Source organism: Chionomys nivalis, chromosome 4 (assembly GCF_950005125.1).
Source record: "Chionomys nivalis chromosome 4, mChiNiv1.1, whole genome shotgun sequence".
NCBI classification, from domain to species: Eukaryota; Metazoa; Chordata; class Mammalia; order Rodentia; family Cricetidae; genus Chionomys; species Chionomys nivalis.
Window position 1 is genome coordinate 43,329,295 of NC_080089.1, and position 22,429 is coordinate 43,351,723.

The 22,429-nt window shown below is 50.9% G+C and overlaps 2 protein-coding genes across 4 annotated transcripts in view; one reads left to right on the top strand and one right to left on the bottom strand.

Annotated features, from left to right (window-relative positions):
- Window positions 1–3,984, top strand: part of Bcl9l (BCL9 like) — a 30,740-nt gene extending 26,756 nt beyond the window's left edge. For all 3 annotated transcript variants that reach the window (XM_057767028.1, XM_057767029.1, XM_057767030.1), the window contains 2 exons: window positions 252–533; window positions 776–3,984. In XM_057767028.1, coding sequence (XP_057623011.1) covers window positions 252–533; window positions 776–1,869 — 1,376 coding nt within the window. In that variant the 3' untranslated portion in view covers window positions 1,870–3,984. The remainder of the gene's footprint in view (window positions 1–251; window positions 534–775) is intronic.
- Window positions 3,985–5,612: 1,628 nt separating this feature from the next.
- Window positions 5,613–18,083, bottom strand: Cxcr5 (C-X-C motif chemokine receptor 5). Its single transcript, XM_057768355.1, has 2 exons — window positions 18,024–18,083; window positions 5,613–6,681 (listed from the first exon to the last, which is right to left on the bottom strand). The coding sequence occupies exons 1-2, from the start codon at window positions 18,081–18,083 to the stop codon at window positions 5,614–5,616; spliced, it is 1,128 nt and encodes a 375-aa protein (XP_057624338.1). The 3' UTR covers window position 5,613.
- Between the last annotated feature and the right edge of the window lie 4,346 nt (window positions 18,084–22,429).

Here is a 22,429-nt window from a genome sequence, read left to right on the forward strand (position 1 = left end):
AGAGCTCCAGGCACATCTGGGCATCTTGAAGGGTCCTACTTGGGGCTTGGATCTCCCCACTACAGGAATTACTTAAAGGTGTGTGGGTCACTGGAATCACAGGGAGTCTGTGTTCAGTGGAGCATGGGTGTCCCTGAAGTGAGGTAGACATTTGGAAGGAATTGGCCTTTCCTTAAACTGAGTATGAGTGGCCGAATTCAGCCTCCCTTTCCCCAGTGACCTCTGCTCTTTCTGTCTCTCCACTTCTGTAGGTACTCTCCCGCCAAGCGGCCCTCGGAACAGCTCCTCAGCGCCTCCTGCCAACCCTCCCAGCGGCCTCATGAACCCCAGCCTACCTTTCACATCCTCCCCAGACCCCACGCCTTCCCAGAACCCTCTGTCACTGATGATGTCTCAGATGTCCAAGTATGCCATGCCTAGCTCTACCCCGCTATACCACAATGCCATCAAGACTATCGCCACCTCAGACGATGAGCTGCTGCCTGATCGACCCCTGCTACCCCCACCCCCACCCCCGCAGGGCTCTGGACCAGGTATGAGGAGGCAAAGCTTCCAGGAGAGGCTACGGAGGGTTTGTCCAGCAGTTGTCCTGTGGACATGCTGGCTTCTACACGCTTCCACAGTCTCTAGTCATGGGGTGGTGTAAACTCTGGGGCCCCGTTCCAATCGCTACCATCCCTTCCTGAAACCTGGACTAGAACACATTTGTGGGTGGGGGAGGCACCTTCCCGCGCTGGGTGGGCACAGCCTCTAATGTTCTCTTCTTTCCCCACAGGCATCAGCAATAACCAGCCCAACCAGATGCACCTGAACTCTGCTGCTGCCCAGAGCCCCATGGGCATGAACTTGCCAGGCCAGCAGCCCCTGTCCCACGAGCCCCCCCCTACTATGTTGCCCTCCCCTACCCCTCTGGGGTCCAACATTCCACTGCACCCCAATGCACAGGGGACAGGGGCCCCTTCTCAAAACTCAATGATGATGGCCCCGGGAGGCCCAGACTCCCTAAATACCCCTTGTGGCCCTGTGCCCAGCTCCTCCCAGATGATGCCCTTTCCTCCTCGGCTACAGCAGCCCCATGGTGCCATGGCCCCCACTGGGGGTGGGGGCGGGGGGCCTGGCCTACAGCAGCACTACCCCCCAGGCATGCCCCTGCCCCCTGAGGACCTGCCCAACCAGCCACCTGGTCCCATACCCCCCCAGCAGCACCTGATGGGCAAAGGCATGACTGGCCGCATGGGCGATGCTTACCCACCCGGGGTGCTCCCTGGGGTGGCATCTGTACTGAATGACCCAGAGCTGAGTGAGGTGATCCGGCCCACCCCTACCGGCATTCCTGAGTTCGACTTGTCCAGGATCATCCCCTCTGAGAAGCCGAGCAGCACCCTCCAGTACTTCCCCAAGAGCGAGAACCAGCCCCCCAAGGCCCAGCCCCCCAACCTGCATCTCATGAACCTGCAGAACATGATGGCGGAGCAGACCCCCTCTCGGCCCCCCAACCTCCCGGGCCAACAGGGGGTCCAGCGGGGGCTCAGCATGTCCATGTGCCACCCTGGACAGATGTCCTTGCTGGGCAGGACAGGTGTGCCCCCACAGCAGGGCATGGTGCCCCACGGCCTGCACCAAGGGGTCATGTCCCCACCACAAGGCCTCATGACCCAGCAGAATTTTATGCTGATGAAGCAACGGGGTGTGGGGGGCGAGGTCTATACCCAGCCTCCCCACATGTTGTCCCCACAGGGCTCCCTCATGGGCCCCCCACCCCAGCAGAACCTCATGGTGTCCCACCCTCTGCGGCAGCGCAGTGTGTCTCTGGACAGCCAAATGGGCTACCTCCCAGCGCCGGGCGGCATGGCCAATCTACCCTTCTAGCAGGCCCCTCAAGGGGCTGGGGCTGGGGCTACTGAGAATACGTTGACTTTAAGAAGTTTTTTTCCTCCAGTGTTGGAATGGATGGCCTGGGTCCAGGGGTAGGGTGGAGGGGTGGGAGGGGGCTCGTGTGGGGAGTGGCATTTGTGGAAACCTGATGTGCTGGCAGCATGCGGGAGAGGCAAGAGAGTCGGGGTGGGGAGTTGGAATTGGGTTTGACCAGGACCGCCCCTCCCCCACCCTTCCTGTTCCTGTGGGGCTTCTATTTCCCTCTGTCTACTTCTCCCCGTTTTCAGCTATGTTTTGGGGGCCCTTGGGGAGAGAGGAAGGAGAGGAGGGGTCTTCCATCTTCTGTCCCTTTGGAACTGTCACCTCATTGGTGCTCCAGGTCCACCGTCCCCTCCCAGTTTCTCTGCTTTCCCCCGCCCCCTGTCTTCATTTCCTCTCCTGCTGACATGGCTGACCTCCTCTCCCATGCCCCCTGCAGGCAGCTGGCCAGGTGGGCAGGTGCCAGCGGAGCTGTAAATAGAGCTGCGCTTTAGTGCCGGTTTGTGCGTGTGCAGTATTTCTGTGTTTTGATAGAAGTCACACACAAAAAAGAAAAAAATTTTTAAAAAACCCACAAAAAAAAAAAACCTTCCCCCTCCAAATGATTGCTCCCACCATTCGCCTGGACCCAGAGACCTACAGTCCTCTGCACCCTCCATGTGCCCCACCCATCAACTGAGGTCAGACCATCTAGGCTAGGCTTCCGTTCGGTGAGCCCGGGAGGACTGAGGCCTCCTCCTCCCCCTGCTATGGCCGCCTGTCTGCTGCTGAGTGAATTCCGGAGAGCAGGTGTACACTTGAGCGTGTTTACCCACACCAGTGACATAGGGCCCCTGCCCGGGTGCCTCTGCTGCTACATCTTAGCCAGAACTTGAAGCCCTTTGTCCTCTGGGCAGGTGTGGTCCCTTTGACTGGAGCTATGGAGGGGTTAGCACGTGTGACTGCGGCCTATGACTTCAGTGGCCTTGGGCCAGGTAACCCCACAGGGCACAGACTCTTCTAGAAACCACCACTTGCTTCTCACCAAAGAAGGAAGGGACAGAGTTTGGCTGAGTCAGTCAGTCTCCCTCCAACCTCCACCCCTAGCATGGAGTGAGGAAAGGCAGTGTTGGGGAGAACATCCTGCTGCCTGTCCACTCTGGCAAGGTCTTTCTGCCCAGGGTTCAGGGCCATGTACCAGATCTGTCTCTGCCTGCCCAGGCACAGCCACTGCCTCCCTGTTACTTCCCAGGAGAGCCCCTCACCCACCGCGGGTCAGACTGAAGCCATACAGGAATGGGTGTTTTATCTCCCGTGGCCCCAGGAGTAAAATACTTCTCCTTTCCTCCTTTCCTTTTTCCTGCCTTTAAGGTGGTGGGCAGCTCCTTGGCCAAGGCCTTTCCTGCCCTGTCTGCAGGGCCAAGGGCCATTCTAGACAGGGTGTCTTTTACCGGGACCCCGTCCCCAGCCTTCCTGACCTGCAGGGCCTGGTTTTGCCTTGGCAGCCGTAATACAAAGGGAATTTGTGTCCACTTCTCCCAGTCTGGTGCTGTCCATTGTCAGCCGGGTCAGGCACCGCTCCCCTCCAGAGCTGGCTGCAGGCCCCTGGCTTCCCTCGCCCCTCCCAGGGACCAGAGCCAAGGTCTCTGTTGAGAGGTGGGTGGAAACCTGTCCTCCTTCCTGCCAGACACTCTGCCCTCCCTGCTTCCATCTGGGCCTTGTGCCCCCCACCCATGTTCCTAGCCTATCCAAACGGTCTAATTGCCCTGCTCTCTAGCTCTGAGGAGAGAGTGCAGGCCACAAAGGGCCCATTGTCCCCTTCTGGTGTCCTTGTCTCCCACCTCTACCACTAGCTTCCCAAGGTGATCTCCACAGGCCAGCCTTCTCTCCATCCATGGCCATACCCCAACCATTTTGTACCATTATATAAATATATATATATAAATATAAATATATAAATACAATATGTGAAAACATCTTCTTGGTTTTTATTTTGAAACACTTTTTAGGCTTGCTCTGGGGGTCTCTGTGCTGCCTGTACTGTATTGACCTGTTTTATAGGTGCCTTTTTATTAAAAAGAAAATTCAAAAATGTAATCTTTTGCCTTTTTGTTTCTGTGTCTGGTTTCTCTGCTGCCGAACTGGCTGTCAGATTCTGGGAACAGAAAAGGGAATCCCAAGATGTCTCCAGTTTGCAGTGAGGGTACAGTCTCTGCAACTGTAGAACTGATTTCCCTAGTGGGGTTCCCCAGGGAGCTTGTCTGACTGGCTTGAGTGGTACCCGGCAACCCAGCTTCCCCCAACCCCCCTTCCCTCCTAAATCAGTGGCCTGGAGGAAGAGGAGCTCAGAATTGCCTGCTAGGCTTCCCCTAAGCAGGTGTGGAGCAGCTTCCTCTGGTTCCATTTGAGTAGTACCCTCCCAGGGGCACGGCACCTCCTTCCTGGGGCTCGGGGACTTCCCTGCTCCGGTTGGCTTCTCACATTGCCCTCCCCCTGCCCTCCTCCCTCTCCCACCTTAGAAGATGAGGATCTGTTTCCATTTTCTTTTTTCCCCCATTTTATTCATTTATTTATCTATCTATTTATTTTTGTTTTTTGAGACAGGGTTTGTCTATATAACAGCCCTAACTGTCTTGGAACTCGCTTTGTAGACCTCAAACTCACAGAGATCTGCCTGCCTCTGCCTTCTGAGTGCTGGAATTAAAGCTATGTGACACCAGGCCCGGTCAGTGTTCATTTTCTTAGCTAAACTCCCCCTCTTCTGAGGCTAGAACCCCTTTGCTATTTCACTTTCCATGGGTCCTGAGGATTACAGCACGAGAGAGAAGTTGGCCTCCTTCCCCATCAGTGCCCAGAAACCACTAGGGCCCTGGATCTTATCTCCCTGCCAGTTGGGAAGCTTTGGTCTCTGGGCAGAGAAGACAGCTGGGTTTCAGTTTTACTTGCTGCTCTTTGGTGCCTGGAGCCAGTGTCTTTCCATTTCTCCACTGGACTGCTTGCCTGCTGGTTGTCCTCTTCTCTTCTTAGGACCCTGGCTAGTCTCTGGGGCCTTCTGGAGTCTGTCCTTGGTCTGTAGTCCAAGATCCAGTAACGTGGGGCCGACCCGATACTGGTTTGGTTGGAGTGAGACAGCTGCCTAAAGTAAATCAGTTTCAGCTTCCTGTTTGCTCAAGAGAACAGCAGGGTTGAAGGGCTGGCACAAAGCTTGTGTTTTGGAGACAGGCACGGTAAGGGCATGCTCTGCTGCCAGCTGGCTATTCCTCGGTGGAACAGAAGTGGTGGGGAGCTGTGGCATGTGGCAACCTTTTAGATGATGGAGGAGATACTGGGGTCCATGACCAGAGGGAGATGAGACTGTAGGCGCCGCCCCCCCCGCCGGCTTAGTGGTTTTCCCTGTGGCCGGGGAGAAGTAAAGCTGAGTCTCACATTTGGCTGGTTAGGATGAGAGGTACGGGGAGTGCTCTTAGCCAAGGTGATGAAGGCAGTCCAGAGAGCCCTTGCTCTGCCTTTAGGCTGCTTTTGCCTCCCAGAGCTCTCGGTTAGCCTGAGGGGCTGGCAAAAGAGCTTAGGGACATTCTAGAGAGAGTTCTCTAGTTGTCCCATCTGGGGACATGGCCCAAACAAGCTCTTAGAACCCCAGGTTTTGTTGACCGGGTTTCTAGCATCACTCCAGGCTACCAAGGCAAACAAACGGAAAGGGGGTTGTGGGAGTTCTGGCATCTAGAAGGTGGTGAGAGAGGTGGCGTTCTCGGACTCAGAGAGACTGCTCTTGCGCCAGCTGGGGAAAACTTGGCAAAGGGAGGCTGGGCCAGCACAGCCCAACTTCGTCAGAAGCCGAGACAAGTCACTGCGGAACTTGACACCAGCGAAGGTGTAGAGCATGGGATTGAGACAGCAGTGGGCCAGGCCCAGGAATTCACACACGGTGATGGCCACAGAGAGATAGCCACTCAGTTCGCAGCTGCTGTCCACAGCCTTCAGTCTCTCCAGTGTGTCTAGGAAAATGACAACGTGGTAGGGTGACCAGCAAAGAAAGAAAATACTTGTCACTAGGATGGCCACCCTGACTGCTTTCTGCCGCTGAGGGCGCCGCTGGGCCTGACAGAGTCTGTGTATCACCCCCACGTAACACCAGCCCATCACCAGCATTGGTAGCAGGAAGCCCCCGATGTGGTAGAGGAAACGGGAGGTGAACCAGGCTTTGGTTTCAGCTTCGTTCTCTTGAGAGAAGGTGCACTGTGGCAGGGAGTCATTGTTATGAGGTTGGCCGACCTTGGCAAAGAGGACTTCTGGCAAGGCAAACAGGAAGCCGGCCAGCCAAATGGTGGCACAGGTGATGTGGATGGAGAAGAGGCGGCGGCGGCGGTAGGCGTGGACAGCGTGGACAATGGCCAGGTAACGGTCTACGGCTATGCAGGCCAGCAGCAGGCTGCTGCAGTAGAAATTGATTTTGTGCAGCGCGATCACAACTTTGCAGAGCACGGTCCCTAGGACCCAGCCCACAGAGCCCTCAGCCACTGCAAAAGGCAGGATAAAGACCAGGAGGAGGTCAGCTACGGCCAGGTGGAACAGGAAGGTCTCGGTCGAGCTTCGAGTATGCCGGTGCCGCTCCAGGATCACGAGCACCAGGATGTTTCCCATCATCCCCAGGAGGAAGATGAGGCTGTAGGCCACAGGCATGAAGATCGCCTTGAAGGAGGTCAGGAGGGGTCCCTCCACTGTGGGACAGAAGTGACTTTCCTGCGAGGGTATCTCTGTGCTGCTATTGTAGATGGCCCATTCCTTGTACTGCGAGGACAAAGAGAAAGAAAAATAAGAAACGGTAGCTCTTTCCTTTCTCTCTGAGAGGAAACTCTCTGGGATGTTTCCTGTCCTAGGCTAACTGCTTCTTGTCTGCATTATTCCATTTCCCCTTGGTGTATCCTTGAACAGATCTCGCCATCTTTTCCTTCCTTCCTTCCTTCCTTCCTTCCTTCCTTCCTTCCTTCCTTCCTTCCTTCCTTCCTTCATCCCTCCCTCCCTCCCTCCCTCCCCCCTCCCTCCCTCCCTCCCTCCTTCCCTCCCTCCTTCCCCTCCCCTTCCTACCTCCCTCCCTTCCTTCCATTTTTATTCTTAGACAGGATTTCCCTATTTATCCCTAGGGATATATGTGGAATTTACTGTGTAGACCAGGCTGGCCTCGGATTTGGGTGGTTCTGCCTCTGACTGCTGAGTGTTTGAGGTATAATCTTTCTCTTTCTCTTTTTTTGTAATCTTACTCCTATTTTACAGATGCCTCTCGCTCAAGAGGAGGCTTGATTGAAGAAGGCACATTTGCCTGTCTCCAGAGCCACTACCTCTGCCACTGAGCAACACTACCTAAGCGTCCCTGCAAAGCCTGCTGGGGGCGGGGCAGAGACCGAGTTTCCAATTACTTCCCAACCAGAGAGCAAACTCCCTAGGCGCAGGAACCCAGCAGAGGCAAAAAATGAGTCACAGACAGGGAGACCAGGCGCAGGGAAGGAAGGGAGCCTGTTCTGAGTGGAAAAGAAGGGGGCATGCCTGTTACATCTCTGGAACTTGCTACCTCCACATCCTCCCTGCCCTCTGTCGCCGCCCTCCATCAGCCGGGCTCTCAGGTTGTTTGCCTGCTAACCACAGAGGAAGACAGAGAGCCTGTTTTCATTCCTTTCACTCACAGCTGCTCTGCACCTGCTGCTCCTCACCTCCCCTCTCTGTTCTTCCTGCCTTCCCCTCACCGACCTCCTCCTGGGGGCCGATGCAAAAGCAATTACACCCACCCAACAATGGGTTCAAAAGATAGTATGGAACAAACGATGGGCCCCAGGGAGGCCAGAGACAGTGGGTGGTCAGTCCCCTAGGCTGGGGAAATTCATACTGACCCTCTTTCAGGAGAGTGGGTCTCCTGCAAGCAGTGATGGCTTCACCCGTTACCTCAGAGCTTTCTTGCCACCCAGGCACCCTAGTTGTATGTCACACACTCACTGCCATGGGTAAACCTATTCCTCATCTTGGTCTTTTGGTCTCTGGAGCAGGTGGTTCTTTAAGAAGAAATGGGGACACGTGGTAAAATGGTGATGCTATCTACCACCCTCTTCAGTGTCTCCTTCTCCTGCCATTACCTCAGCACCACCCTTCATCTGATCTCTCTATTAATCCTTTTTTAAAAAAAATATTAGCGGGCGGTGGTGACGGATCGGATACCTTTAATCTCAGCACTAGGGAGGCAGAGGCAGGCAGATCTCTATGAGCTTGAGGCTGGCCTGGTCTAAAAGAACTAGTTCCAGGACAGGCTCGTAAGCTACAGAAAAACCCTGTCTCAAAAAAAAAAAAAAAATTAAAATTTTATTTTGTGTGTATGGGTATTTTGCCTGCATATATGTATATGTAGCATGTGTGTGCCTGGTGCCCTTAGAGGTCAGAAGAGGGCATTGGCTCCCCTGACACGAGTTATATATGTGGATGCTGGGAACTGATCCCCAGTCCTCTGCAAGAGCAGCCAGTGCTCTTAACCACACAGCCATCGCTGCAGCCATCCAGGTCCTTTTCTTGTTGGTTTGTTTGTTTGTTTTTGTTTTTCAAGACAGGATTTTTCTGTAGCTTTGGAGCCTGTCTTGGAACTAGGTCTTGTAGACCAGGCTGACCTCAAATTCACTGAGATTTGCCCACCTCTGCCTCCCAAGTGCTGGGATTAATGGACAATTAGGGCTGTTACACGGAGAAACCCTGTCTTAAAAACCAAAAAAAAAAAAAAAAAGTTGTCTTTTTGTCTTTGTCTTGTTTTTCTAATTTCATATTCAACAATAAAGTCATTTATAAAAAGCCATTTTTGTGATAATGTCTGTCAGCAGAAAGATGGGTCAAGTCAAGCTTCACACAGCAGAATGTAGCATGTATTTGGAAGAAAATTAAGTTTACGGTGTGTCTGTTCTCTTAGGGAAAGACTTTGAACACACATGGCTCAATTTCAGAACCAATGACAGGGCATCCATACGGCACAAAGGTCTAGGATGGTATGCACGTCACAGAAGTGCCGGAGCTAGGCTTCCCAGCTCCTCTCCTTGCCTTTAAACTAGAGAGCTTCACTTTTGACTCCATGGTTTAAACAAACAAACAAACAAACCACAGAGCTCGGCTAGGCATGGTGACATATGCATTGGGGAGATGTGACAGAGGATCAAGAGATCAAGGGTGCTTCCATATACATGAGTTCCAGGCTAGCCTGTGCTGCTTGGGTCCCTATAACAAACAAACAAACAAGGCTGTCCATTTCTGGAGTAGAGCACTTGCCTCCCATGGACAAAACCAGAGCCTGTGAATGAGGAAAAGGGCCCTACACTCATTAGGAAATAGTGGTCCTGTGAAATGGGGTCTGGATGCCCCAGAGAGAAGCCTTACGTTCCTCTAAAAGAGGCTGAGGGTGTCTTTCAGCAGGTAGGATGCTTACCTAGCATATACAGAGCCCTGATTTTGAGCCTTAGCCCTGCAAAAATAAAAATTAAAGTTTCCAAAATGTCTACTCCTTTGATGTGTCAAACTGTATCAGGTACCCTACGCCTAAGGGATGCATTCTACCAGCTGCCTGCCCGCAACAAGCCAGACAGCTTCCTGACACCTTCGCCTAGTTCTTCCTTGTTCAAGTCTGCCTCTCTAAATCCCTGGCCTTCCTTCGGGGTCCAAGTCAACCAACCCCATCATCCTCCATCCTTCCTGGCCCCTTCTGCTAGGAATCCCTGGCTGCCTAGGGCTCAGCAGGAACTCGCATCTCCTTTGCATCTTTCTGTAAATCCTGCCTCTGGGGTCTAACTTAGGTTCCCTGTCCCTAGAGGGAGTTATTTACAATAGAACGGTGGACCGAATAGTTGAAAACAGCCTTTGACTCTGACTCTGCTATAGGAGGTGGAGGGGACACTGGGGGTGAGCGGTCCTTGTGCAGACAGACGGTGGAGATGTGATGAAGGCCTGGGACAGGGAGGCATCTGGATGCCACTCACCCTGGCAGTTGCTGAAGCTGGCCACTCCCTTGTCCAGGGAAGCGTGTGAGTCTAGCTGGTCTGGCCAAGCGGCCCTTTATGATGACTGTTCAAGTTATCACCTTAAAAAGCCTTTAGGCTGATCAACTCATTGTTCATTCAAAGTTCAATCAGTGGGACATTTCCACGGGGGCAGGTTTAGAGGGTGAGTGTCTACCTCTTCCTCCCTGCCAAGAGGTATTGTTTTGGCAGAGTCTTCAGAGGAGGAGAACATGGGAGGAAGCTGGTTTGGTACATATCAAAGGGAGGCGTCAAACAGATGATTTGGAGTTCAAGAGTGTTAAAGCCACTTCCTACCACGCGTGCGCGGGCACTCCTCTAGACCATGGAGAGAAACTGTAAGGTTAGGTTGCCTCTGGCCTGGTGGAAAGACGGAGATGAGATATCCACAACACAGTGGGACACATACTGTCAAAGGGAGCTGCCTGGTTTCCGCTCAGGGAGAGCACAGGGTCAGCGGTGGGACAAGTGGCTCACTCATCCTTTGCTATAGAAGCGGCAGAAAGCCTCATGTGTGTTCCCCCTGTGATGGCAGCACACACACCACACAAACATGTGCCCAGAGGGACCACAGTGCCAGGCTTCATAGGCAGGTACCCAACAGAGCACAAACAGCTTACAAGCTATGGGGATGCACGCCCCATCAGAAAACGTGCTGCCTGGAACTAAGGCAGGTGTGAGTTGTCAGGAACACACTGAGAACTCTGGGGCAGGAGGATGCCTAGCTGGTCCTGGTATTAGGGATAGGGTAGGCAGAAGAGGTCAAGACATGCCAAGTGCTTCACTCATGATGGGATCCACAGATGGTCCTCTTTCTCCTACACAAGTTGTGGGCCCTTCCCCAGACAAGCAAAGCTTCTAAGCTACCTGCATTTTCTCTAAGTCAAGACGCTGCTTTGCTGCCTTGAGCCCTCTCGCAGGCAGTTCTGCTGGGGCAGCCGCTCTCAACCTGTGGGTCAAGACCCCTTGGGAAATGGAACAGCCCTTACATAGGGGTTGCATATTAGATATCCTGCATATCAGGTATTTACATTACAACTCTTAACAGTAGCGAAATTTCAGTGATGAGGTAGCAATAAAAATAATTTTATGGTTGGGGTCACACCACAACATGAGGGATTGTATTAAAGGGTCGTAACATCAGGAAGGTTGAGAACTGCTGTGCTGGGGTTTACTGACAGGATCTCTCTGAGACCGGGTAGGGGACATTCCTCACGGCTCCACACTGAGTTTTCCTAGCACCCAAGCCTGCATGACTGGGAACTTTTTTTTTTTCTCTTTTTGAGACAGGATTTCTCTGTAGTTTTGGAGCCTGTCCTGGAACTAGCTCTTGAGACCAGACTGGCCTCGAACTCACAGAGATCTGTCTGCCGCTGCCTCCCAAGTGCTGGGATTAAAGGCGTGCACCACCACCGCCCAGCCGACTGGGGAATGCTTTTTTTTTTTTTTTTTGGTTTTTCGAGACAGGGTTTCTCTGTAGCTTTGGAGCCTGTCCTGGAACTCCCTTTGTAGACCAGGCTGGCCTCGAACTCACAGAGATCCGCCTGCCTCTGGGGAATGCTTTTAACAATGCAGAGTCCTCCATAAGCAGAGACCAGGGGCTCAAGTTCACCAGATGGAATTATTACAAGTGAGAGACCTGGACTGGGGTTCAACCTGTAGCCTAACCTTAGTTAGGAGGCTGAATCAGAAGGAGCATTTGAATCCAACCTCGTCAACACACACACACACCTGTCTTGGGCAATGAATCATGGGGGGAAAATTGGGAGTTTGTTGGCTGACAGACGGGTCATCAGTAAAAGGCCGGCAGAAGGCTATCCTTGTCCTCTAGATGAGGGGAGGGAAGCCTTTACCGGGTTGGTTACTTCTGTTTGGAAAACTCTGGCCTGGAAAGGCGTTTCCTGGTGCTAGGAAGGTGGGTTGCACGAAAGAGAAGCCTGAAGTCCTTGAACTGTCTTTAAAGACAGGGAAGGGCCCTGGGTTGGGAGGACAGGCAGGCCTGGGCTCTGATGTGAGCCTCAGGTGTAGACCAGGAGAAATGAACAGTCCAGCCAATGGAGGGACTGCTTTTTAAGCACGATTGTCCAGCAATGGGATATCTTTGAGTTCAAGCACAAGGGGAAAATTCCTGCCTCAGGAAAGAGGCTGGACCATACACCCGCTTCTGCTTTGCTAATGCTTTGGTTGTCAGTTGCCACCCTAGCAGGCTCCACTTCTCTAGCCTGCCCTGCAGCCTGTGAATGCCCCAGGCCACTCCAGTTCCCAGCCCTGAGGAGCCAGCAGACCTTCCTGCCCAGGACTCCTCTCAGGCCCAGCTCTGGCACTCCAAGGCCTGCACTGTGCTGTCCTTGAGCTCCATCGACACGCACAAGCTGAATTTTGCTGTTTTTTCTTTTCAGTTCCAGGGATGAACCTAGGGCATTTCCCAAGCTAGACGAGTGTTTTACCACTGAACTGCGTCTCCATTCGCTGCCCCTCACTGCCTTTCCACTTGCTGTTGTGTGTGTAACAGACGATTGTGTGCGCGTCATGTACATGTGTGCATCTGCCATGTACGGGTGCGTGTTCTCAGGGGCTAGAAGAAGGCATCCGACTGGATATGGGTGTGTGTGAGAGATTGTGTATTTGTGATTGTGTGTGTGTAGGACACACGGGTCCATCTGCCATGTACGGGTGCATGTTCTCAGGGGCTAGAAGAAGGCATCTGACTGGATATGGGTGTGTGTGTGAGAGATTGTGTATTTGTGATTGTGTGTGTGTGTGTAGGACACACGGGTCCATCTGCCTTGTACGAGTGCGTGTTATCAGAGGCTAGAAGAAGGCATCTGACTGGATATGGGTGCTGGAAAGCAAACTTGGAAGAACAGCAAGTGCTCTTACCCGCTGAGCCGAGTCTCTCCAGCTTTTTTAGTTTTTTGAGACAAGATATCCTGTGTAGCCCAGGCTAGCCTTGAACTCAAGCTAACCTTGGACATAAGATCCTCCTGCCTCAGTCTCTTGGGTTCTTGGATTATGGCCATCATGCTTTGCTCTGGGAGAGATACTAAGCAACCCCTACCTCTCATCACACCTTTAGACTTCAGGTGAGTTCCCCTCGTGAGCCTGCACTGTGAAGACCAGTTCAGTCAAGGCACACGCCCCTGCATCCCTCAGGAACCTCTTAAAACCACCTCCTGAGTTAGCACTTATTTTAAATGTTTTTTCTTTTTTTTTTTTCTTTTTTTTTTATTTTTGAGACAGGGTTTCTCCGTAGCTTTTTGGTTCCTGTCCTGGAACTAGCTCTTGTAGACCAGGCTGGCCTCGAACTCACAGAGGTCCGCCTGCCTCTGCCTCCCGAGTGCTGGGATTAAAGGCGTGCGCCACCACCGCCGGGCTAAATGTTTTTTCTTTTTTTTAAATAAATTTTATTATATTTATTTGTGTGCATGCACATGTAAGAAGAGCAGAGACCATCCTGGGGAGCTGGTTCTCTCTTCTCACCATGTGAGACACAGGATTGAACCCAGGTCGTCAGGCTTGGAAGCAAACACCTTTACCCACTGAGCCATTTTGCTGGCCTTTCCAGGATAGTGTTGATTTGAAGTATTTTGCCTTTCATTCCCAAGAGAAAGCTTATTCTTGTGCTCTGACTCTGTGTTCTAAATACGTGGTGGCTCTTTATGTATCTTCCAACGGAATGGGGCCAGGCAGACTGTCCCTTGGGAGGGCATGCGTTCCTAACACAGTCTCTGGGATCCGACTGATGGAACCTAGACACTGCAGTCTGAGCAACAGAACCTAGACAGATCCCTCCTAATGCAATCCCTCCCAGACTGGCCTCAGGTTTCCCCTCATTTCTGATCCCTCCAACCTCCCCTCCCCAGTTGAGGCTTCCTCTACCGGGGCTTCTGTGGGACTTTTCACGTGGTCAGAATGAGGGGACCCTCCCTCCCCTTCCCTCAGGTAAAGCCCAGAAACAGCCTGAGCAAGTTTTGGTTCCTCTTTTTCATTCCGTGGTGAAATGAGACAGTTGTGTGTGGACAGACTGTGACGGTGATGCTCTGGTCACACCGAGTTTATGGCTCGTAGTGATCGTCCGTGAGGTAGGGTCAGGGAAACTAAACACTGGAGCTAGGACCTGTGCTGTGGCGGCCCCACCTCCTGAGGGCTGGAGATCTACATCATCACTAGCCTGTGTGGGTGCCCAACCAAGGCCCTGCTTCCAGACATGCCCAGTCAAAGACCTCAGTTTGGAGGTGTGAAACGAAACAGCCCACGGTGGCTCTCCTAGGCAGACTCTCCTCCAGGTCTACCGAGACCCCTGGGCAATAGGGTGACTTTTCCTGTCACATCTACCCTGGGCACCAGGGTCCTCCTTCCTGGGTCTTGCCATCTAGAAGTTTTGTTCAGATCTTGCACTCATAAGGATTAATGGCCCGCCTTAAGCTAGCAGGTGTTCACGAGGTCAAAGGTGATCATTGAATTTCAGAGGACAAAGGGGGCTTGTGCAATGCCTCAGTGGGTAAAGGGGCTTGTTATACAAGCCTGATGACCTGAGTTTGACCCCCAGAATCCAAGGTGAAAGGAGAGAAGGAATTCTCAAATGATCTCCTCTGGCCTCCACACAGAAATCATGTCAAACACGTGTCCTCATACAATACACACTACTACTACTAATAATAATAAATTCACTAATATAAAAGGTGGGCAGGGAATAGTTTAGTGTACCTTTAATCTCTTGGGAAGCAGAGGCAGGCAGATCTCTGTGAGTTCAAGGCCAGCCTGGTCTACATAACAAGTTCCTGGACAGGTCAGACTACAAAGAGATCCTTTCTCAAAATTAATTCATTAACTAAATTAATTAAAAATAATAAAAAAGAGAGGCTGGTGAGAGAGCTCAGTGGGTAAAGGCACCTGCCACCAAGCCTGCACACTGGAGTTCGATCCTTGGGATAGACACACTGGGAAGAAAGAATTAAATCCCACAAGTGCATGTGCACACACACACAGGCACATGCATACACACACACTATAAATAAACAAATGTGAAAAAATGTAAATAGGTCAAAGGGATGGGCGTTGCTTGACTTGTCAAGATCCCTGTTTCAAAACCCAAAGTTGGAGTGTAGAGCCTAGAGATCTGGGAAAGTAGGCCAGTAATCATTTGGGTCAAGGGCAAGGAGTGGGGAGCAGGAAATAAAATCAGTGGGAGAAACTCTGCAGACTCCCCAGAAAAATGTCAAGTTAAGACCTCAGCTTCCTACCACAAAACAGAAAATGCTCCTTGGGAGAGCCAGGGATGCATGAGGTCTTGGTTTCCAATTCAGTACAAGAAACAAACTGAGTAAAAGAGAAATCCACAATTTTATTGAGAAGCCACTAATGCCAGACTCTTCTGCCTCTGTGCTGCCATCCAGGACACCTGCACTGTGGCAGAGTGGGCAGTGTGCCAAGGCTAGTTATGACCTTTCGGGTGGGCGGGGCCAAAGCAGAGGCTCTGTGTTCCAGAGTGTCAGCTACCCCTGAGGAGAGCACACCACATGGGAGGCAGGTGAAGGCAGGGTGTGCCTGATTGAAGGGACCCAGGGCCAGGATTGTCTTAGGGTTCCCAGCTAGACCCTATTTAGATCCTAGCTGATGTCCAGGCACATAGCTGAGGGCCTTTGCTTTGATATGTGTCATGGAGAAGTTGCTAGGCTTCTCTCCTCGGAACGTAGGTTTGCTGCATGTCGTAAACCCCCTCTGCTGTCCCTCTGCCCCCTGCCACCACCTGTCTCTAGTAGGTCACACAGTGAGGTGCGGTGTGCAGTTAGGGGAAACTCTTGAGGTTTCTCAGAAGCCAGGGACGGCCAGGTCTCCAGGTGGTTACAAAGGCATCCAACTGGGTCAGGGCTGATGGTCAGCTTGATGCTGTGGGCAGAAGATACCAACTAACCGAATCAGGGGCAGCCAGTGGTAGGGATGAGGGCGAGGGTGGGAGCATGCTGCCTTGTCAAACATTTCGGCTTTAAATCTGACCTGGGGTCTGGCCTAGATCCTGGTTGGACTCAGCTGGCATCATGAAGGTGCCACTTGGGCAGTCATGGGGATTTTGCACTTCAAAGGAAGTCAGGATTGGTTTAATGCTTTCTGTTGTCATCTTGAATTTTTTTCGATTTGTTCCTTGTTTGAAACAGAGTCTCTCTGTGTAGCCACCTGGGCTCAAATTCACAGTCCTCTTGCCTGAATCTTTTGAGTGCTGGGATTACAGCTGTGGGCTACCATGCCCACCTTTGGCATTTTTCGTTCTTTTTCAACAAGTGGCTTTATATTTTGCTTTTGCATTGGACCTGCAAACCACAGCATGTCCTGAACAAACATGGCTAGATCTGAACCAGGGCTAGACTGTGGAGGACATAGAGTCTTAAAGGAGCATCCCCCAGCAAGCCCGGGGGCACCATGGGTAAGTGATAGAGCAGACCCCAGATGCTGGAGCTGGGAGAGTTGGGGGAGCACCTCAAGGTGTGCTCAGGGTAGGAAATCTGATAGGACCCAGGGCTGGGAGCATTCATGGTCTATCCCAGAAGCAGCTCTAAGAGAATAAGACCCATGATGAAGTTTCCAAGTCCGCTGCTGCCCACACCCCAAAGCCCTGGGGCTTTTTGCTTGAGCTGTTCCCTACAACATCCTTTGGTAGCACCGTGGCACCCAAGTCAAGTGAACTACTGTGCTTCCCTGGAGACACTTGGGTGGGTACCAGAGAGTGGTGCTGGGCATCACTTTTTTTTAACTCCTACCTAAGGAACTCTTCCAAGACCACCTGGTCTGTAGAGACAACAGCTCTTTCCTGGAGGCTACAGCATGCTCTAAGACACTTTTAGGAGGAACGCAGCTTAGCATCCCCCTGCTGCATGACTCTGGCCACTGGGATCCTCTTTCTGGCCACCATCTGTTCACACACTTCATCTATACTTTTGTCTAAAAGCTTCTAGCCAGGGATTCGTTCCTCCCTCTTGCTTAGACCATAAACTATTTGAGGGCAAAGATTAGGTTCTCAAACTTCTCCATCCAATACAGAAAGTTGTACTTTGATGACAAAACCATACAACAAGATAAACAATTATATATATATATATATATATATATATATATATATATATATATATATTTGAGACAAGGTCTCATGTGTTCTAGGCTAGCTCCAAACTCGTTATGTAGCTGAGGATGATCTTGAACTTCTGATCCTCCTGCCTCCGTCTTTCTCATGCTAGGATTACAGGCATGTACCACCATACTTAGTGTATGTGTGCTGGGGATGAAACCCAGTTTCATGCACGCTTGCACACACTCTACCAACTGAGCATTTTCCCAGTGAACAGCTACGCATTGACTGATGGGCTAGCAGTGTTGGCATACTGACATTAAGAAAGCTTCCAGACAGGCGGTGGTGGTGCATGCCTTTAATCCCAGCTCTCGGGAGGCAGAGGCAGGCAGATCTCTGTGAGTTCGAGGCCAGCCTGGTCTACAAGAGCTAGTTCCAGGACAGGCTCCAAAGCCACAGAGAAACCCTGTCTCGGAAAAGAAAGAAAGAAAGAAAGAAAGAAAGAAAGAAAGAAAGAAAGAAAGAAAGAGAAATAAGAAAGCTTCCAGCTAGGTGTGCTAAGTATGGGCTCATGCCTTAAAACCCAGCACTTGGGCAGGAGGATCTCTGTAAGTTCAAGGCTAACCTGGTCTACAGAATGAATTCCAGGACAGCCAGGGATACACAGAGAAACCCTGTCTTGAAAGACAGAGAGAGGAAGAGAGAGAGAGAGAGAGAGAGAGAGAGAGAGAGAGAGAGAGAGAGAAGAGAACTTCTGAAATGCTTTGCCATTCTAACCCAAAGAGACAAAGAGAGGACTCTCCATTGAAGAACCAAGAGGGGATGCAGAACCTCATTCTCTGCCTGCCTTCTCCCTCTGCTATCTGTTAATGGCACCACATAGTGGACAATAAAAGTCTAAAAGCACAGGCACCTGTGCATTGGCCTGTGTCCTACAATCCTCGCGGAGGGACTCCCAAGCTGTGCCATCCCCCTCAACACAGAATCTATAAAATCCCAAGCAGGACCTGGACAGCAAGGTGCTCCTGTCTACTCACCAGGTCCTCCAGGTTGTTATAGGTGTTGAGGTTCACGTCCAGGGTTAGTGGGTAGCTCATAGCTGCAGTCCTGCGTCACCAGACTGCTCACACCACACTGATGCTGAGAAGCTCTGTGCTGGTGCCTATGGAGAGGTGGCAGGCGTCAGCTGCAAATTTAAACAAATGAGCTGTCTGCTGTCTCCTGGGGCTGTGGAGGGCTTGCCACTTGCCTCTCAACTCATCATTTTTTTTTTCCACTGGGTCTTTTCTGTTTTGTGTGTGTGTGTGTGTGCGTGTGTGTGTATGTGTGTTTTTCCTTTCTTTTTTCTTTCTTTAAAGAAAAAGGGAAACTCCCCCACAGCATCAGCATTAGTCAAGCTTTTCAGCATCTTTCCTGGCAGCTGTGGTCTGAAGTGGGCCAGGGGTCTGAGGTGAAGGGCAGCCTTTTGCTCCTGCTCACTGGCTCTCTATGAGGGAGGCACACAGACTTGGGAAACTCCTTATAGAAAGGGACAAGAAAAGAGTGTTTCTAGCCACCTCTAGGTCTTCACTTTTCTCGTCATGGGGGTGACCGACCATACCAGTTTGCCCAGAACCAAAAGGAAGTCCCCTGTCCTGGGAAACCCCTCAGTCCTAGGCAAGCCAAGGCACTTGATCAACCTGTTACTGCCATCCATTGGCCCAGCCAGGAAGGAGTACCCCTTCCCTTACCTTTTCAGCTCAAGTTTGGAAGATAAGTTTTCAAGGGGAACAACCCTAAAATAATACTAGAAGACCAAGAAATGAAATTACCAAACGAAAACACAACATAAACACAGCTACGGAGCCATGTTCTAACTCAGAAATAACGATGTTCCGCCCACAAAAAACTTGTAGACAGTCTGGCTAGCAAGGACCTAGACTACCCCTCCCTCCAATTTTACACAAGAGGTCCCTGTAGGAGAGAGAGAGAGAGAGAGAGAGAGAGAGAGAGAGAGAGAGAGAGACTTATCCAGGATCCTATAACACATCCATGGCAGCCATCTTGCATCCAAGGGTCCTGACTCAGTATTATCATCCTCTGATCCCCAAGACAGCTGGTTTACAGACTCACAGCAGCACCTGCTCTTCCTCCTGCTCTGTCCTGTTACCCTGAATGTCACTTCTTTCATGAAGACCTGCAGCAGACATTGATCCATTTCCCCTCCAGGTGTGTTTTTCTTCCAAGGTGGTCTCGTTTCGACTTGGTCCACAGTAGTGTAGGACTGGACCCGAAGGCGCCTACATACGGTGTACTGGCGTGTTTTGTTTAGATTTTGTGTGGGTATGTCTGTTTGTGTTTTGTTTTGCTCTGCCCCAACTTTGTAACCATCCTCCCCTTCCAAGCCCAATCCCTACCACCGTGTGGCAGGCTGTTTCTCTACTCTGCGGTTGCCATCACCCTGCCCCCCACCCCAGGTAAATCACCTTTCAAGGGGATCCTATCCTGACCAGGGTTCTCCTTCGCCATCTCCAGAGCCCAGTCTCCCCTTTTCCAGTCTGCACACCTTGGTTATAGTCTCCACCCTGTCCGCAACATAAAAAACATCTTCCTGAAGGCTTAAAGTGGTAAGACCTTGGGGCTGGAGAGATGGCTCAGTGGTTAAGAGCACCACTTGCTCTTCCAAAGGTCCTAAGTTCAACTCCCAGCAACCACATGGTGGCTCACAACCATCTGTAATAAGATCTGGTGCCCTCTTCTAGCTTGCAGGCATACATGCAAACAGAATACTGAGAATACTGTATACATAATTAATAAATAAATCTTTAAAAAAAAAAAAAGTGGTAAGACCTTTAAGCTCCATTTGGACCGTCTCAGTCTCTCCCCTCTCGTTCCCTACCAATAGAAACTGCTCTTTAAAAAATCATTGCGTTTTTATTTATTTTAGTGTGTGTGTGTGTGTATGTGCACATCTGTGCGTGTTCTTGTGCATGCGTATGTGGGACAGAGTGAGCAAGGCACCTGAGGAGGCCAGAGGACAGCTTGTGAGGGTTGGTTGTCTCCTTCCACAGTGTGGGACCTGGGGATCAATCTCAGGTGGTCAGACTTGGCGACAAGTGTCTTTATCTGCTGAGCCATCTTGCTGGCCCCAAAACCTTCCCTTGAGGAAGAAGAAGGCCAGGACAAGGGGCTGGAGCTCTTGGCTGGTACTTCTAGTCCAGCATCCTTCTGGGACACTGTCTTAGTGCCTCCTGGGTCTGGAAATGACTAAACAGTATTTGTCCTTCCAACGCTACCCCACGTCCTCTTGCTCCTCAAGCCTGTACGCAGGGTAGCTTTTGCTGTCTTGAACACTCTGCACAGAAAAAAAAAACAGAACATGAGACTCTCCTAGGCATGGAAAGAGACTTTGAAAGACAAGCTAGTCACCCCTCACTCTACTCCTACCCCCAGGGAATGCAAAAATAGAAATCAGTGCATCTTCATCAAACAACCAGCCACGGGGTAAGAAAGTCACTTTATGAAAATGCTTCTTCAGATGTTAAGGGTGAATTTCTGTCACCGTAGCGCTTGTGTGTGTGGGGTGGGTGAGGCAGAAGGATTGTGAGTTTGTGGCTAAAGTGGACTATGTGGTTAGACCCATCCAAAAAACAAACAAACAAAAAAAACAAAAAACAACAACAACAAAAAAAAAAAAAAAAGAAGAAGAAGAAGAGGGAGGGATCTTGTTTCAGAGTGGGAAGGTTTTAGTATTTAGGGTTAGAAACTGACTCTTCACGCTGAGTCAAAAGGTATCTTCTTGCGATGTCCCAGCGGTCTTAGGGCCTCACACAGGACCATGCAGAATGTCTCCCAAGTGACCTCTGCCTACAGACATCATGTGCTTGTGAGTCTCCTGTTTCGCAAACCCATATTCTAATGTCTTCAACTAGTTTTCAAAGAACTGATTTCTGGGTCCCTTATCAGTCTGATCTTTGACCTCTGGGTGATTTCCGGTCAGTAGTCCAGGAAGTCTGTGGCTAAGATAAACTCTAGGAAACTGAGTTTCCTTGTTAAACATATTTAGTTGCAATTAGCATGACCATTCCTGTGGGCTCCTTCTCCTCTTAGTGGGTTTCATGCTGATGGTTCTAACCTGTCATTTGATTTTATAACGGGAAACTTGTTGCCTGTGGACGTGATGACAACATAGAAAAGCCATCCTTGGGTCTAGCCACGTCTTGATAGGAGCTCTTAGCAGGACAAAGCCAAAGCCAGCATCCTGCTTCATGTCACTGGACACCTCAAAGCTCTGAGAAGATGTCATAAACTAGGACCCAAGCTGGTCATTAGGGAGGGGCATGATGGGGGGAGTGACGACGAGGATGGAGGGCAGCATTAAAAAGTGTGTGGATCTGGGCGGTGGTGGCACACGCCTTTAATCCCAGCAATTGGGAGGCAGAGATGGGCAGATCTCTGTGCATCTGAGGCCAGCCTGGTCTACAGAGTGAGTGAGTTTCATGACAAGCTCCAAGGCTATACAAAAAAAACCCCTGTTTCGAAAAACAAAACAACAATACAAACAATAAACAAAACGAGACTTGATTCCCATCGTGGGCCACCATTTAGAGGCAGTAAAAGGGAAAAGATGTGGCTCTGTTGGTGAAGGGAACGCTTGTGGAGAAGCATAAAGCCCTAGCTTCTGTCCCCAGCGCTGTAAACTGGGAGTGGTGGCACACGGCTCTCAGCCTAGTTACTTAGGAGAGAGAAGCGTCAAGATCAGAAATGTAAGGGTTATAGGGAGTTTGGGGCAGACTGGGACATACCGATCATGCCTTTCACAGAAGAAGGGTGGTAGAATGCCTCGAAGACATGGTGCTCAGGCCAGCAAGATGGCATACGTAGTGTGTAGAGGCTCTTGCTGTCAAAAGTTCTAGCCATAAGAATCATAAGGTAGGAGAGAGCCAACTCCCACAAGTAAGTGTTGTTGCACGCATGTTCGCATGAGCGTAAGTGTGCACACACACGCTGATACGTAAGTGTTGTTGCATGCATGTTCGCATGAGCGTAAGTGTGCACACACACTGAACACAAATGTGAAGGCTATTTTGGCTGTCACCTTGACATACTTGGGAACATCAATTGAATTTACCCCGTTAGGATGATCTGTGGCAAGTCTGTGGGGTATTTCTTTTTTCCTTCTTTTTTGGTTTATTTTTATTATTTTATGTGTCTCAGTGTTTTGCCTATTTGTAAGCCTGTGTACCGAGGAGGTGGCAAGCCTCCATGTGGGTGCTGGGAATCAAACCTGGGTCCTTTGCAAGAACAAGAACCAAGTCTCCAGCCTCAAGGGGTGTTTTATTGATTGTTGACTGATGTGGGAGAGCCCGACCCACTGTGGGCAGTGCCACCCCTGGGCGTGTGGTCCTGAGAGACATAAAAAAAGACAGCTGAACCAGAGCCTGGAAGCCAGCCGATAAGCAGT